Source organism: Pseudophryne corroboree, chromosome 1 (genome assembly GCF_028390025.1).
Source record: "Pseudophryne corroboree isolate aPseCor3 chromosome 1, aPseCor3.hap2, whole genome shotgun sequence".
NCBI classification, from domain to species: Eukaryota; Metazoa; Chordata; class Amphibia; order Anura; family Myobatrachidae; genus Pseudophryne; species Pseudophryne corroboree.
The window spans coordinates 797,903,449-797,921,632 of record NC_086444.1 but is presented as its reverse complement, the minus strand read 5'-3'; the positions used below and the strand labels follow the sequence as shown (position 1 = coordinate 797,921,632).

The following is an 18,184-nucleotide window of genomic DNA, read 5'->3' as shown; positions in this document are numbered from 1 at the left end:
GTTGTGCCCGTACGTCGCGCGTGCGCATTGCGCCACATACGCATGCGCAGAACTGCCATTTTTTAGCCTGGTCACTGCGCTGCGAACAAATGCAGCTAGCGATCAACTCGGAATGACCACCATTATCACTGCAACGTAGGAGGTGGCTACCGCGATTGTTACTACAAACAGCTCCGCCATGGAGAGTGAACGTTAAGTTGCCCTGTGGCTGGGCGGTGTCAGTACTCGCCTCTCTCCTATCCCGAACAGCTGCAGCAGAGAGAATTATTTGGGGGGTTTTGACAAACTTTTGCCCTTATTTATCAATGAGTGATAAATTTCACTGTGAGTGATAAATTGCAGCAGCCAATCAGCTCCTAACTTCCATGTTACAGACTGGGTTTGAAAAATGACATTTAGGACTGGATTGGCTGGTGCAATTTATCACTCACAGTGAAATTTATCACTCATTGATAAATAATGGCATGAATTGTGTACAAGCCAAAGTGGCAGAGCTCACCTCCTCTTTCTTCACTGAGGAGAGGCAGATAACGGCAGCCAGAGGCGACAAAGCCATCGCTGGAGAAGACAGCTGACGGTAAGTAACATGCCACCTTAATCACTCCAGGGTCACTTAGGTGGCTATGGCAGCGCGATAATGTAGGCTGCTCTTAGCGCTAGCACTGCAGGATAAAGGCAGATAAACATTTCAAGAAACGATATGTACAGAGATTTTCTCTACTTTTTCCTTTTGTTCCCCTTATCTCGGGGACCCCGTATGTGGACTCCTGTGAAATAGAGGGAGATTGATGTAAGCTTGGAGAGAGATAAGCTACCAACCAAACAGCTCCTAACTGTGAGTTTTCAAGCACAGCCTGTAACATGGCAGATATAATGATTGGCTGGTACTTTATCTCTCCAATCTTTGATACATCTCCCCATTATTCATAAGGCCAATATTCTGTGGTTGAAATCATGTATGGGCAATGGTGATATAATCATATAATAATCACTTCTGGTGGAAAACATGATATACTGTATTGAAATGCAGGTATAATCATTGGTACTTCTGTTTGGGTATACATTTACATGTCAGCAATGGAAACAAATACATTTACATACTGCTGAAATATAATATAATCTATGAGCAATGCATCCGTATATGTGAATAATCATGTATGAGCACTGCAGATATAACTGCCTGTATAAGTGATGGGTACTACTGGCAGGTATTATCTTCATATAAAATCATGGGAATTACAAAATATTGGGTGGTATATAATAACAGGAGGGCACTACTGGTATGATCATGGATGGGCAATGTATAATGATGGTTTAGAACTAGAGGAATGGATACAAAAACTGATACCCCATTATCCCTTAGAATGTAAGCTCTCACAAGCAGGGCCCTCTTCCCTCATGTGCTTATCCTTTTCTTACTTTAATAATCCTCAAGTGTCCAAATCCGCCAGTTTTTTGCCCACCTTGAAACTTATCTCTATGTCGTTTACTGGTGTAGTTAATGCTTAGTTACCCTGTTCTTGTCCTATATTCTCTTCAACTGTAAGTCACTGTTTTCCTGTTTTGATTATGTGCATATGTACTCTGTAATCGGGCGCTGCGGAACCCTTGTGGCGCCATATAAATAAAGGATAATAATAATAATTATAATCTCCAATTGGCATTTGTTTACTGGCAGATGTGGCACACGTGAGCACAGAGAAAGACACAAACACATCCGTGCCCTATTCTGGGTTATTTTAATGGTATAATATCTGGCACTTTACCTCTCGTTTTGTTCCATTTAAGAAAATTCTTTGGAAAAAGTATCTGTTAGGATCCAGCCAGTAAAGTCTTTGTTCCTTAGGATCAAAATCCAGCAACACTGAAGATCCTGCACTGGGCACTATTGTTCTGAGATTTGTCCCATCACTGTCAATGCTGAGTATGTCATTTCCATGGCTGAACAACAGAAAGGGCACTAAATCTGCAAAAAGTAGATGTACATGAAGTTATACATTTCAAATTGAAATATTTTTTTATTATATGATATTTAGTACTCTTTCTTTTAAAGGAAAATACTTCACAACAGCCGAAATACAAGTAAATCCATTTCTCTGAATGGTATGCAGTCAGCATACCGCTCGCCGGAATCCCAGCTGTCACAATGCCTCTGAACACATGGTGCGCTCACACTGAGTTGTGTTCACTGCATGTAACCAACACTGCAAATAGGGTTCACTGAACACTATAAAGTGGGCACCAGTGTTGCCTGTGACCAAGCCAGGCATGTCAAATTATGTGTCTCTTCTCATCCTTTTAGAGCTTTGCAAATTTTTGATTTTTGCAGTCCCCATAGAAAGTTATAGGGAGAGCTTTTGGGGTAAATGTAATAGGGTCCGAGTTGCCGGAGGTGCAGGACTTCGGGCAAGTAATGCCTGTTTTTTTTTAAAGCAGCACTCATTTTACGACCAGGTTGGTTTTGCCATGTAAATGATTGTCACTCGGATCGTATATTTTCCCCCTTGTGTCTAAACAAAACACTATTTTCAAGCGGGCACCTTTTCCTTTCACCCACCTCACCCCAGCCCCTTGCAAATCTACAATAAAAGTACAACCTACAATTTCAACATGTATTTATAATATAGATTATTTGTGGCATTCCTTTTAGAATTATCACCATGTGAATTTTGTGCTGATGATAGAGGTATTACCTACTTTAATAATTTTTGACCTGTGGATTGTTTACCTTAAACCTGATTGTTTACCTAGGGTTGGGTATGTTATCCCGGCGGTTGGACCACATGACAAACAGCGGCATCCCGACACTGACAATCCTGACACCGGACACGGTAAGTATTCTACCCCTCCCCTACCCTAACCCTTTTGGAGTGGAAACTATGGCTAACCCTTCAGGGGTGGCGGCTACAGCTAACCACCCCCCTAGTGCCTAACCCTAACCCCCCCAGTACCTAATCCAAACCCTCCCCCACCCACACCCTGGGCCCTAACCCAAACCCCAATACTCATCTTCGGGATGTCGGCTGTGGGTCTTCCGGCACCGGTCTCCTGAGTGGTGTCGGGATTCCATCTTCGGTCACATGTGTTTTGTTCATATGTTTGTAAATCCAGTCATCAGGACACAGAGACATGTGAGTTCACTGCTGTGCTGTTTTTATTCCATCACCAACTCCAGACACACTGCACACTGGACCACCCACTTTCCAACATCCCCCTGGTCCCGGGGACCATCACTGAAGATTCAGGCTTACACATATTAGTAAGGGAGTGTCTACAAATATTAAGCGTTCTAATACACTAACATCACATCCTCTTTTCTTTAAAGATAAGCCCTGTACACTTCAATGCAACAATTAACAAGGCCATATTAAGAACATCATCTAACACGTTTCAATGAGTCTCTCAGGTCTGCGTATTTCCCTTTTGGGTCTTTCATACACAGTCTGTGTTTCATCGACCATGTTGGACCTTTCTAGAATCGTGGTTTGTTCACCATTATGAGGATCATCATACATGTCAGATGAAGGGTATTCTTCAGTCATGTTGTCTTCATTATGGTTAGGTTGAGATCTTAAATCCACCCGATTTCTTCTTACTTCCGTTCCACGCTCTGTACGTATAGTATAAGATCTTGGTGCTACTTGTGCTTGCACAATACCTTTCTGCACCCAAATACCTTTCTCGTGATCTCTGAGACGGAATTGGTCACCCGATTTTAGATCAGATAAGCTTTTTGCTCGCCTGTCATGGAACAGTTTCTGTTTCGCCTGTTGACGTTCCTTACTCAGTCTGACCAACGCTGAGTTATGTGTATTAAGCAGTTCATCATGTATCGGGAGATTTGCTCTAATCCGCCTTCCCATCAGCATTTGTGCAGGAGAAAGTCCATTCTGTAAAGGTGTACTGCGGTAGATTAAAAGACTTTTGTAGAAATCTTCTTTACCTTCTTGAGCTTTTTTCATGAGACTCTTTACAGTTTTTACTGAACTTTCCACCAACCCATTTGAGCATGGATAGTGGGGACTTGATGTAGTATGGACAAATTCCCACTCATCAGCAAATTGTCTAAATTCAGCACTGGAAAACTGAGGACCATCGTCAGTGAACACTTCCATAGGAACACCATGCCTTGCAAAGATTGACTTCATGCAATTGATTACGGCTTTACTAGTAGTTGTATGTAGTGTCTTCACCTCAGGGTAGTTAGAGTAATAATCAGTCACGACAATGTACGTTTTCCCCTTACAATCAAACAAATCTGCGCCAACTTTCTGGTACGGTCTCTCTGGCACTGCGTGAGGACTCAGTGGCTCGACTTGTTGTTTTGGTCTATACATAAGACATAATTCACATGTAGCTGTAGTCTGTGCTATGTCTTGGTTCATTCTTGGCCAATACATAACTTCACGCGCTCTCCGCTTACATTTTTATTCTCCTAAGTGGCCTTCATGTATCTTGCACAGCATAGTTTTTCTTAGTCGTGCAGGTATGACAAACCTATTGCCTTTGTAAATAATACCATCAACAACTGTAAGGTCACTGCGGTACATCCAATAATCATGGATAGACAGCGGGCACGCATGTTTTTCTGCTGGCCAACCTTTCAGAATGATATCTTTCAACACTTTCATTGTGTCATCTGTCTCAGTTTCTTTCATAATCTGTTCTTGTCTTGCAAGAGACACTGGTAGAGAAGCTACGATCAAATTAACATAGGCTTCTATCTTATCATCCATCAGACTTTTGGAACCTTCACTTTTGTCCACAGCACGAGAAAGTGTATCAGCAATGTACATGTATTTGCTGGGACAGTACAGCAAGTGTACATCATATTTCTGTAGTCTGATAAGCAATTGTTGAATTCTCATGGGACAGTCATCATGTAATGATTTAGTCATGATAGCTACCAATGGCTTGTGGTCAGTTTCCACTGTAAATGTTTGACCATACACAAACTGATCAAATCGCTCACATGCATATGTGATCGCTAAAAGTTCTTTTTCTATCTGAGCATACCTTGTTTCAGCACTTGTCAGTGCTCTTGAAGCATAGATTACTGGTTGCTATGTATCCTCATGTTCTTGTAACAGCACTGAGCCTAGGCCAAATTGCGAAGCATCTGCTGAAATTCTTATTCTTTTCGCAGGATCAAATAATTTTAGCACTGGTTGCTCTGTAATGATCTGTTTCAAGTTTTGTCAACTTTCTTCTTGTTCATGTGACCACATCCACTCGTTATCTTTGTCCAACAACCATCTAAGAGAGGCTGTTCGTTCAGAGAGTTGAGAAATAAACTTTCCTAAGTAAGTAATCATTCCTAGGAATCTTCTGATGTCGTCTTTGTTGTTAGGACGTTCCATGTTCACTATGGCTGATATTTTCCTTGGGTCTGGTTTTACACCTTGATCCGAGACCACGTCGCCCATAAAGGTAAGTGTATTCATGCCAAATTCACATTTGTCCTTGTTTAGCTTTAGATTCACTTTCTTGGCAAGTTCCATTACTTGTCTCAATCTAGAATCATGTTCTTCCTTTGTTGATCCCCAGACAATAATGTCATCCATCATTGTTTCAACACCTGGAATATGTTCAAAAATCATGTGTATCTTTTTGTGATATACTTCTGGAGCAGACAATATTCCATATGGTAGTCGAAGAAATCTATATCGACCTTCTGGTGTATTAAATGTACAAAGCTTTTAGTTGGCCTCATCTAGCTTCATTTGGCAGAATCCTGAAGATGCGTCCAATTTACTGAACCATTTTGCTCCTGCAAATTGCGACATGATTTCATCTCTGGTTGGTAGTTTGAAATGTTCTCGTTTAATAGCTTTGTTTAAATCTCTGGGGTCTAGACATATTTTGAGTTGTCCATTTTTCTTTTCAACAATTACTAGGAAGCTTACCCATTCAGTAGGCTCATCAACTTTCTGTATCACACCCAAGGCTTCCATGTGATTTAACTCTTGTTTCAGTTTTTCTCTCAGCGCAAATGGCACTTTTCTTCAGGGGTGTATCACTGAAGAAACTTGCGTGTCTATATTTATTTTATGCTCTCCAGTCAAACAACCTAGATCTTCAAACAAGTCTCTCTATTCTGTAAACATTGATTTGCAGTCATCTTCTACTTATGATGTCACCATAAAAACTTTCTTTAGCAAGCTTAGTTTCTCACAGGAACTTAATCCTAGAATCGGTTGCACATTTTTATCCACAATCAGTAGAGATGTTTTAAACTGTTGTCCCTTATATTTCAGTGTCACTAAGCATGTACCTTTCACAGGAATTTCCTCCCCAGTGTACCCTGTAACTTTCACTTTGGCTGGATGAATTTTAGGTTTTACTCTAAAAGTCTTATAGTCTTGAAACGATATTAAATTCACCTGCGCGCCAGTATCAAGCTTAAAGGGAATGACAATCTCGTTCACAGTTAAAGGGACAATCCATTCTTTCTTATCTGCACTGCAAAGTTTAATGCAATCCACAAAGAATTCCTCTGTTTAACAGCATGCACATTGGTTGTTTCACTTTTCATTTTACAGCATTTGGCAGGTTTTACCATAAGCCGGGCACATTTTAGGATTGTGAGCATTTCCACATCTACTACACATTTCCTTATTAGACTGTGGCTTAGACTGTTTCATTCTTGAGAATGGAGGTTTGCTTGGCTCTGTTTTCTGCACTACATGTACATCAACTTCCTTGTGTAATGTTTTGGCTTGAAATCTAGTTATTTCTGCAGATCTACACATAGTCACTTCCTTGTCTAGTGTTAGGTCTTGCTCTCTCAGCAGTCTCTCTCTCTCTGAGTCCATTATCAGGTATTCCACAGACAATACGATCTCTAATCAGTGAATCCTTTAAATCACCAAACTCACAGGTTTTACTGAGTGATTGCAGCTCTGTAACATACTGATCAAATCCATCTACAGACTTCTGATCACATGTGAAAAACTTATATCTTTCATACAGTATGTCACATTTTTCCTTGGCACAAAGTAATCTTCAAACTTTTGCATTATAGAAGATAGCAGCATATTCTGCCCCTCAGAAAACTGAAAACTATTATAAATGTCCAGCACATCCTCTCCTATCACATGGAGGAAAATGGATGCCTTAGTTTTGTCAGCCTCTGTATCAGCTCCTCATGCAGCAAGATATATATTAAACCTTTACTTAAATCTTTTCCAGATTTCAGACAAGTTACCAGACATCAGCATGCCGGTTGGAGGAGCCAGTTTATACATGGTTACTCACTGTTTAAAGAGGAGCACACGGCAGGCTTTGCAGATACTGAGTATCACAGCCTTACAGACTTCTGCAAGATTCTTTCACACTCTGAGAGCACTAGCAGTCCAAGTTAAACTTCTTCTGACACCATGTTTTGTTCATATGTTTGTAAATCCAGTCATCAGGACACAGAGACATGTGAGTTTACTGCTGTGCTGTTTTTATTGCATCACCAACTCCAGACACACTGTACACTGGACCACCCACTTCCCAGCATCCTCCTGGTCCCAGGGACTATCACTGAAGATTCAGGCTTACACATACATGACCACCGGCATCCCATTTACCTACGCTGATTTAAAGATGACAATAGTGCAATATTGCAAAAAACTATGCATATAAACGTGCTTAAAAAGGTGGTATTGCTACCACCTTTTTAAGCACGTTTATATGCATAGTTTTCTTTTGCAATATTGCACTATTGTCGTGTTTTCCTCTCTTACGTTCTGTAAATGCTGATTTACATACAGGACTAAAAGCAACACTTTAAAAAGACATTTCATACACTTTAAATGGAGCTGCTGCGGCCGTTATACTTAATCCTCAACCTACGTACTTATTACACCATTAACGTAAACGCCGCGCTGACTGTACAAAGTACACGCAGCGCGTACACACCCAAAGATACACCGTGAACCCTTAACAGCTATGCATGCGATAGTAATACACTTTAAACCTTGGCAGGGAAAGGAAAACACAACACCAGATTGTATTTAAAATGCCGGGTTCCGACACCACAACATATTATTACTGAAAGGGGGTTACAATAACAAAGCAATACAATACAAAAGAATAATGGCTACAGTCAATGGTACATACTTGTTTGGATTTCGCCGCGCTACCAAGTCTGGCCCTCGGTCATCTAGATAGATAACTTTTAGAGTCTTGTGTGACCAGGCCTGCAGCTGGCTCCTTTTATACAATCTTCCAAAACTTAACACAATGGATACTGTAATCTCTTTGTCCATTGGACACAGGGATGGTCATTTACAGTACAGGAGAGGTCATAGGTTGGTTTGAATAGGTGGGCGATGTCTGTTCAAGATGCACTTGTGGGTGGTCCCCTCTGGGTTCCCGCCGCATACCTAATGTACAGTAAATACAGTTTATATCTATATTCTGCTCCTGCACATAACTATTCGCAGGAACATGCGATCTTCTGCAAACCAACACCGGAATATTACCCTTAAAATACCCTACAGCTGGATACCAAACACCACCTTATAACCTTGTTCTATCCCCTCCTATCCTGTAAAGGTGAATCCCTTTGTTCTGATACCATTTAAACTGTTGTAACTTGCTGATGTGGTGCAGGGAGACTAAGGGGTATATGCAATTAGCGGCGAATCGCGGCAAATTATCGCCGTTTTTTTAATTCGACACAATTCGACAGGTGAATTCCGGCAGGTGGCTTCCGGAATTCACCATATTCAATGAAAAACGGATTCGACAGTCCCGCGGGCGAAAAACGGCCAATTTGCCGGATTTTGCCGCGATTTAAAAAAACGGGGAAGAACGGGAAAAACCCGGAAAAAAATGGCGTGGGGTCCCCCCTCCAAAGCATAACCAGCCTCGGGCTCTTCGAGCTGGTCCTGGTTCTAAAAATGCGGGGGAAAAATTGACAGGGGATCCCCCGTATTTTTAAAACCAGCACCGGGCTCTGCGCCTGGTGCTGGTGCCAAAAATACGGGGGACAAAAAGAGAAGGGGTCCCCCGTATTTTTTATACCAGCATCGGGCTCCACTAGCTGGACAGATAATGCCACAGCCGGGGGTCACTTTTATACAGTGCCTTGCGTCCGTGGCATTAAATATCCAACTAGTCACCCCTGGCCGGGGTACCCTGGGGGAGTGGGGACCCCTTCAATCAAGGGGTCCCCCCCAGCCACCCAAGGGCCAGGGGTGAAGCCCGAGGCTGTCCCCCCCATCCATTGGCTGCGGATGGGAGGCTGATAGCCTTGAGTAAAATGACAGAATATTGTTTTTTCCAATAGTACTACAAGTCCCAGCAAGCCTCCCCCGCAAGCTGGTACTTGGAGAACCACAAGTACCAGCATGCGGGAGAAAAACGGGCCCGCTGGTACCTGTAGTACTACTGGAAAAAAAATACCCAAATAAAAACAGGAGACACACACCGTGACAAGTACAACTTTATTACACACTGCCGACACACATACATACTTACCTATGTTGACACGCCGACTGCCACAGTCTCCGACGATCCGAGGGTACCTGTGAAAAAAATTATACTCACCTGCCAGTGTCCAGAGATAAATCCACATCCAGAGATAATCCTCGTACTTGGCAAAAAAAAAACACGAACACCCGAACCACCGGACTGAAAGGGGTCCCATGTTGACACATGAGCACCCTTTCCCCGAATGCCGGGACATCACGGGACTCCTGTCACTGAGGTCCCTTCAGCCAATCAGGAAGCGCTACTCCGTGGCGCTCACCTGATTGGCGCGTCTAAGCTCAGACAGCGCATCGCACAGCTACCTCCATTACTTTCAATGGTGGGAACTTTGCCGTCAGCGGTGGGGTTACCCGCGGTCAGCCGCTGACCGCGGGTGACCCAACCACTAACCGCAAAGTTCCCACCATTGAATATAATGGAGGGAGCTGTGCGATGCGCTGACAGCTCAGACGCGCACAGAGCCAATCAGCAGAGTGCAAGGACGTTGCGCTCGCTGATTGGCTTACGAGACCTTTCAGTGACAGCAGTCACGGGGGGGTCTCTCTGCATTCGGGGAAAGGGGTCCCATGTGTCAACATGGGACCCCTTTCAGTCCCCCCTCCTAAGCATAACCAGCCTCGGGCTCTTTGAGCCGGTCCTGGTTGAAAAAATATGGGGGGAAAATGACAGGGGTTCCCCCATATTTGATCAACCAGCACCAGGCTCTGCGCCTGGTCCTGGTGCAAAAAATACGGGGGACAAAAAGCGTAGGGGTCCCCCGTATTTTTTGAACCAGCACCGGGCTCCACTAGTCAGAGAGATAATGCCACAGCCGGGGGACACTTTTATATAGGTCCCTGCGGCCCTGGCATTAAATCACTAACTAGTCACCCCTGGCCGGGGTACCCAGGAGGAGTGGGGACCCCTTAAATCAAGGGGTCCCCCCCTCCAGCCACCCAAGGGCCAGTGGTGAAGCCCGAGGCTGTCCCCCCCATCCATGGGCTGCGGATGGGGGGCTGATAGCCAAGTGTAAAATAAAAGAATATTGTTTTTTGCACAAGAACTACAAGTCCCTGCAAGCCTCCCCAGGACACACACACACCTTGAAAGTACAACTTTATTACATACATTCCGACACACACATACTTACCTATGTTCACATGCCGACTCGGCCCACATCTCGACGGCGATTCCAGGGTACCTGAAAATAAAATTATACTCACCTAAATCCTGTGTGCCTTGTCCTTTTGTAATAATCCACGTACTTGGCAAAACAAAAAAATGGAAACCTGACCACGCACTGAAAGGGGTCCCATGTTTACACATGGGACCCCTTTCCCCGACTGCCAGGACCCCCCCTGACTCCTGTCAAAGAGGGTCCCTTCTGCCAATCAGGGAGCGCCACGTCGTGGCACTCTCCTGATTGGCTGTGTGCTCCTGTAGTGTCTGTCAGGCAGCACACGGCACAGATACAATGTAGCGCCTATGCGCTCCATTGTAGCCAATGGTGGGAACTTTGCGGTCAGCGGTGAGGTTACTTTTGGTCAACCGCTGACCGCAAAGTTCCCACCATTGGCTACAATGGAGCGCATAGGCGCTACATTGTATCACTGCCGTGTGCTGCCTGACAGACACTACAGGAGCACACAGCCAATCAGGAGGGTGCCACGACGTGGCGCTCCCTGATTGGCAGAAGGGACCCTCTTTGACAGGAGTCAGGGGGGTACTGGTACTTGTGGTTCACCAAGTACCAGCTTGCGGGGGAGGCTTGCTGGGACTTGTAGTACTGCTACTAAAAACAATATTCACATTTTTTCAAAAGGCTATCAGCCCCCCATCCGCCGCCCTTGGATGGGGGGGACAGCCTCGGGCTTCACCCCTGGCCCTTGGGTGGCTGGAGGGGGGGACCCCTTGATTTAAGGGGTTCCCACTCCTCCAGGGTACCCCGGCCAGGGGTGACTGGTTGGGTATGTAATGCCAGGGCCGCAGGGACCAGTTTAAAAGTGTCCCCCGGCTGTGGCATTATGTACCTGGCTAGTGGAGCCCGGTGCTGGTTTAAAAAATACGGGGACCCCTACGCTTTTTGTCCCCCGTATTTTTGGAACCAGGACCAGGCGCAGAGCCTATTTGAAGAAATATGGGGGAACCCATGTCATTTTCCCCCCCATATTTTTTTCAACCAGGACCGGCTCAAAAAGCCCGAGGCTGGTTATGCTTAGGAGGGGGGACCCCATGCATTTTTTTTTCAAGTTTTTACACTAAACAGACCCTTTCCCATAGATAACCATGCACAGATCTCACTGATCCGTGCATGGTTATCCAAACTCGACTGGACAAAGCAGGTCTATTTTTTTGCTGCTTTTTTTAACGATTCGAAAAAAAACAGACCCGCACTTGAGCACTCAGAAACTAACACCCAAATACAAATGAATAGTGAATGCCCGTATTGTATGAAATAACAGCCGTGTTTGACCGATGGTCTATTCATTCGTATTTCGGAACTTTGCAAATCAAACCATTACGAATAGTCCAAACACTGCCGAGATTGGTGCTTAGTGAATTCCCGGATTGGTCTTAGAAAAACCCCCACAAATCGGACAAACTCGAATTCTTAGTAAATATTGGCTAATATCTACAGAAGTTTGGATGGTCGGGGGAGAGTTGTAGGTGGGAAATATATGACCTAGTGGGATAGTAAAAGGCATGTTTGTATGCATCCATGTCTGGGGGGCATGTATCATCGTGCCGTATATGTTCTACATAAGCTTCGAGGTATTGCGAAGTATACATTAAATCCTTCTCATCCCGTATTAAGGGTCTGTAAATGGGCCAACAAACACTACCGAGCTCTTTTCGGCTTCTTGTTCCAACAAATGGGGTGCACATTTAGTTGATGATACATGGAGGGGGAAACATATGTGAGTGCTAGTATATGTGGATATCACCTGTCAACTATGTGTGCCATTAGCTGGAGGTTGCAGAGATGAAGATAAGACACATATATAAAAATATATTCACATAAACATTTTTGGTAGGGCTGATGTCTTTTCCGAATGGATGTATCTGGGCAGAGGGGGAGACAAAGAAAAACGGGTGAAAGAAACAGGCCATGAAATTCATTTGCAATCCTTATCATAACACTGTCTCTATGGATGGGTCGTAAATTAAATCTGCTGCTATAACAGCGCCCTCGCTCCTTAGACTCATCAAATTTGTGCCGTGCTTGCGCCACATTAGAATTTGAACACACCTAAATATCGAACCAATAATTATGACGACTCCCAGGATACAAAGGAGAAACTTCCCCACACTCATAATGACATTCTGAGCCCACTCTCCTAAACCTGGGAACCATTTGTGTGGGTTCAACCATGAGACCCTGCCGGTCAGTTCATTACTCACAGTCGCCAAAGTAAGGTTGTGCTTCCTCCTGAACTCCCACTTCAACTGCAAGATATCGTCCATCTTTTGATCGATGATCTCCGTGGGGTCGTCAGTGCTGTTTTAATATAAGTACAGCACTTCACACCATATTGAGTTGCGAGAGTAACACAGTACCCGCCTGTCACGGCTGTGACATAATTAAGGACCATCCTGTGCTGAATCAGTTCCTTCTTGTAAGCTTGTAACTCCCTTCCCGTATACCTGAAGGTGTCGTCATACATCTCAGTGATATTATCTATCAAGTTCGCTAGCGCATGGATATACCTATCATTTATAGTTCCTCTGGCAGTACGGGTGATGTCTAATGCGAGAAGGAACTGAATCCCTGTGGATTCGTGGATCAAATCAGAGGCTGCGTGCTCTGCCCTATCTATGAGGTGTCTCTTGATGATGTGTTCATAGTGAGTATGAGTATAAGGAGCCTGAGCACTGCGGTGAACGTCTTTCATTTTATCATGGGTTATGGTCATGACCTCTGGTAGTACTCTCCCAATATAACACAATCCCTCTGAGCTCGGGGCAAGCCACTTGTACGCCTTCCTCCCACATATGAAATAGGCATCATCTGGGAGAACATAAGGGACAAAATATAACATCACCATATTACAAATTTTCCAAGTAAAGAAACCAATCCCTAGTTCTCCCATCTGCTCAGTACAAGTATCGGGCTGGATGATATGAGCACAATACCCTGACGATACTTTTCCAACCCACATGGACTTGCTTCCACGAGTATACCTATACCGAAATACCTCCCACTGTTGGTTATTTGGCATACAAGTTCAGAGTCTATGGGTATCCTATTAGCTTTGTATGAAAAGGTAATTGTCTGGTTATTCCACGTCACTTGCCAATTTCCCGGTTTTCGGTAATTGGAAATATTAAAACACAATAAGGACCTGTCTACATAATACTGGTGGAGCCTCAAACTAGGGGGCCTAGAGATATTGAATTTCTTGTCCACCGGTCTCCCACCTGAGAGTACCTCATCTATTGATAAAGGGTATGGTACTCATCCTGACTTACTCTGACCTTGAGGTACTTATGAGCACACCCAACATTCTGTCTGGTTTAAGACCTTTTCCACTAGTGAGTGGTAATCACTCAACGGATGGCGGTCCATGTCGATATTAAGGTTGGACTGGCATCTCTGGATGCACCCATTCTCTACTATATTCTCATAATTCCTACAAATACAATATTCATCAGACAATAACCCCTCACAGTGCCTCCGAGCTCCCTGACTACCAGAGCGCTTACTGATGCCAGCCTTTACTAGAGTGATGTGCTGCTCCTAAGAACCTACAAATTCATACTCACCATCAGAACCCATTCCAGATCCCTGCACGACCTCTCTGGGACCCTCACCAAAACAAACTGTCCTGATCAAAACCAGAATTACTAACAGAACCCGAAAAGCAGTCTTTTGTGATCGATCCATTTCGTTAGGGTATATGAGGAAAATATGAAGGAGAAAAGAAAGGAAAATGCAGGGGGAGGTGAAAAAAGAAAATGGTACGACAACCGTTCTAGATCTTGTTAATCTCTGTGCTCAGATGCCCTTCAACAGTCCTGCCTCTCAACTTTGCCGTAACAAACACTCCAGTGATACGAGATTCTCTACACTCTGCTCTTTGTCACGAGTTCTCTCCGGGCCAGCGACCTTCTTGCAGTGGGACGAGTGGACCCAAGTCTCTCTTTCGGCGACCTTCAATGCTGTCGTGCTGGTTAACAAGACTTGGTATGGTCCTTCCCACCTGTCTATGAAGCAACCGGTAGCTGTGACCTCACCAGTTATTTCAGTGGGGAACACTGGTACTGCTCTAACTGGGTGGACAGGCCCCACCTGAGTTTCCTGCAAAGCGACTGCCTGAATGAGAGCTGTGATTTGGCTGGATCCTTCATCTTCCTGTGACCTATGACCTTGAAAAGACTTCAAAACAGGATACAACTTGCAAAGGTTAGGGTTAATACATTGCTCTTGCATACTACTATCATTTACAGATGTACCATTGATTGTAGCCATCTTTTTCCCTTCGACCTGTGTCGGTAATGGTGTGTTTGTGTCTCCATTCCTGCTAGGTTTGGAACCTGCTTTACGAGTTTGTTCCCTTTGCATCTCCCCCTCTTGTTGCCATAAATTTAAACAATCGTTATGTCTAATCCTTTGTTTTCTGGATTTAAGAAGACATATTTTACTGCTTACATTCTGCAGTACCTCGGGTTCAAAGCTGCCCACCTTAGGGATTGGTACCCTATCTTTGTCAGTCATACATACCCATTCAGACAAAAAGTCTTCAGCGTGTGGACCACACATAATACTTTTTCCTTTAAACCTCGCTGACCCCTTGGGCCGCAGCTCTTCAGCCTGAACCCTGGCTAAACGTCCCTCACTTGAGCAACTGGCTCCCATAATTGTGGGCCTTTTCCCACAAACACCAAAATACTCAATATAAGGTGACGGTGAAAGTTCTCCGAGCGCTTTCACCCACTCTCGCCCACGCTGGCCAGTACTACCATACACTGCTGATAGCGAAGGCAATGTACCCAACTTAGGGCCCCTATTGACCTATATTTTACTGGAAGTTTTTAGGAATAACTTAGCCTTTCCAGTAAAGTATCTGCTGTTGGAGATTTTCCTGAGAGAGACCAGCGAAAACTCCCTATGCACTTTTTTTATATACACAAATCACGCTTGTGTATGCTGTATACAGCGCTAATGACACAGCGATTTTACGCAAAAGCACGTAAAAGGGGTATCAAGTTGCGCTTTATATCGCACCCACAAACGCGCGGTCCAATCGCACAGCGTATAGGTATTTGTTACTTATCTGCCGTACGACTACTGGAATCGAATCACAAGCTGTGAAACCTCAGCTGGAGCGTATCAAAAAACTATATGGGTCACAATTCACAAATCCCTACCATGCTCCTGTGTAAGTCTCCTCTCGACTTACGTATTAAACCTTATATTAACGTGAGTCAGCCGCCTCACGCCACCAAGCCTCCACTCACTTGGTGTACCGAATGACGGGATCCCGCATTCCGGGATTCGAATCCACTCGCTCCTACGTTCGCTCACTCAAATACACTTTGGTTTTTCTGTACAGAAAATTTTAATACATTCAGATAGGCAGCTTTACCCCCAGAGGCAATACAGTTTAAACAAAAGTTTTATACTAATCTGCTTTAGAAACCGAGTAGTTTTGTGCTATTGTAGCATGGCTACTGTCCCACCTTTGAACTAAACGACACTATTGTGTAATTTGTACTTAGCGCCCACACTCTTACGCACTTTGCGTAAACGCGCGACTGTGCGTGTCTCTTACACTGCGTGCGCAGTCCTGTACTTTGTCCGAGACACGTGTACAAAACCCTGCGTCCGCAATAAAACAAATCCCACAACTTCTATAAATGTGAGCAATACTAACTATAATCGCTCACTTAACACAACACCGTTTTTTTCTGTATAAATCTTTACAACCAGGTCAGAACTACTTACTTCCTTAAACACTGTTATTTTAATTTTTAACTATATAGCCACAAATGTATCCGGTTTCACGCAGATCTAAATGAATCTAGCAATAATCAATAATTTAAATGATATGATTCAGATTGGATAGCTATCCTGCAGAACATACACTGATATAAATATACACATAATTGTAATAATATTACATATATGTACCATTCACTGGTCTCCTATGACACACCTTACCTCTTATTTGCATATCAAAGCTATTTGGTTTTCACTGCTAAGAAAAAGCAGTTACACAGGTAAATTTGCATTTCAATGGCTATCCTATAGCAAACAGAGAGTCAACTAAATCCTAGGAAAGAAGAAGAAAAAAATTTTTTTTTTTATTTTCTTTTTGTTTTTTTTGTTTTTTTTTTGCAATTTCTTACACCAAGCCAAGCATTTATCTCACCATTTACTCTCACTAGGCCCAATTGAAACTATTTGTAATTGACTATGGCATGGGTTAAATAAATGCATTGGAAACTCATAAATGGTGCTTGATGTGACCAAGGAAACTGATTGTTCTGAGCAGACTGAAAATCAGCTATTTAGAAAATGACCTTCCTAAAATGGCCACTGCTCCTCCCCCTTACACATCCATGAGGTTTACACAAGATGGCGGACAGGCCATGTGGTTAGTCCAAAATGGAGGACAGACCATGCGGCTTCCTTTGTCACAAAGAAATCACACATTATACAAGCACCAGAAATTATTTTAGGCCTGAGTTTAAAAAAAAACTATATCAAGGATATGCAGCAACTTTTAAATGTACTTTTAAATCTACCTAACAGATAAACAATCCAATCTGAATCAAACACAATATGACATATTTGAATTTTGTTTTGCAACAATGTGAGAGGGTATGCAAAGTATCGGTGTCTTTTGTGTACGCTTTTTTGGCGCCAAAAAATTTTCACAGTTTTTTAAATAGCTTTTTTTCCACTGTGTTTTACGGGTTCTACCAGCACCTCTGCAAAACATACAGAGCAGACGTCATCTAATCAGCACACAAGTAGGGTTTTCAGTGTATCCATCGACCAAGAAAAGGTTACGTAGGATACTTTCTGTCCGCCCTTTGCTGATAGATTAAGTCTGCTATGACCTGTTAGGCTGTGAGTATGTGGAAATCGGATGAGCCCCCAATTGTAACGCTGATTTACATACAGGACTAAAAGCAACACTTTAAAAAGACATTTCATACACTTTAAATGGAGCCACTGCGGCCGTTATACTTAATCCTCAACCTACGTACTTATTACACCATTAGCGTAAAGAGTCCCGTACCGAGTACGGACTTTGCGTACAAACGCCGCGCTGGCTGTACAAAGTACACGCAGCGCGTACACACCCAAAGATACACCGTGAACCCTTAACAGCTATGCATGCGATAGTAATACACTTTAAACCTTAGCAGGGAAAGGAAAACACGACACCAGATTGTATTTAAAATGCCGGGTTCTGACACCACAACATATTATTACTGAAAGCTGGTTACAATAACAAAGCAATACAATACAAAAGAATAATGGCTACAGTCAATGGTACATACTTGTTTGGATTTCGCCGCGCTACCCAGTCTGGTCCTCGGTCATCTAGATAGATAACTTTTAGAGTCTTATGTGACCAGGCCTGCAGCTGGCTCCTTTTCTACAATCTTCCAAAACTTAACACAATGGATACTGTAATCTATTTGTCCATTGGACACAGGGATGGTCATTTACAGTACAGGAGAGGTCATAGGTTGGTTTGAATAG

General features: G+C 43.5%; 1 protein-coding gene across 8 annotated transcripts in view; it reads right to left on the bottom strand.

Annotated features, from left to right (window-relative positions):
• Window positions 1-18,184, bottom strand: part of EGF (epidermal growth factor) — a 230,742-nt gene that overhangs the window by 141,861 nt on the left and 70,697 nt on the right. For 7 of the 8 annotated variants that reach the window (XM_063918896.1, XM_063918887.1, XM_063918864.1 and 4 more), the window contains exon 2: window positions 1,767-1,966. The exons of the other annotated variant lie outside the window; for it this stretch is intronic. In XM_063918896.1, the coding sequence (XP_063774966.1) occupies window positions 1,767-1,966 (200 nt within the window). The remainder of the gene's footprint in view (window positions 1-1,766; window positions 1,967-18,184) is intronic. 8 annotated transcript variants of the gene reach the window in all.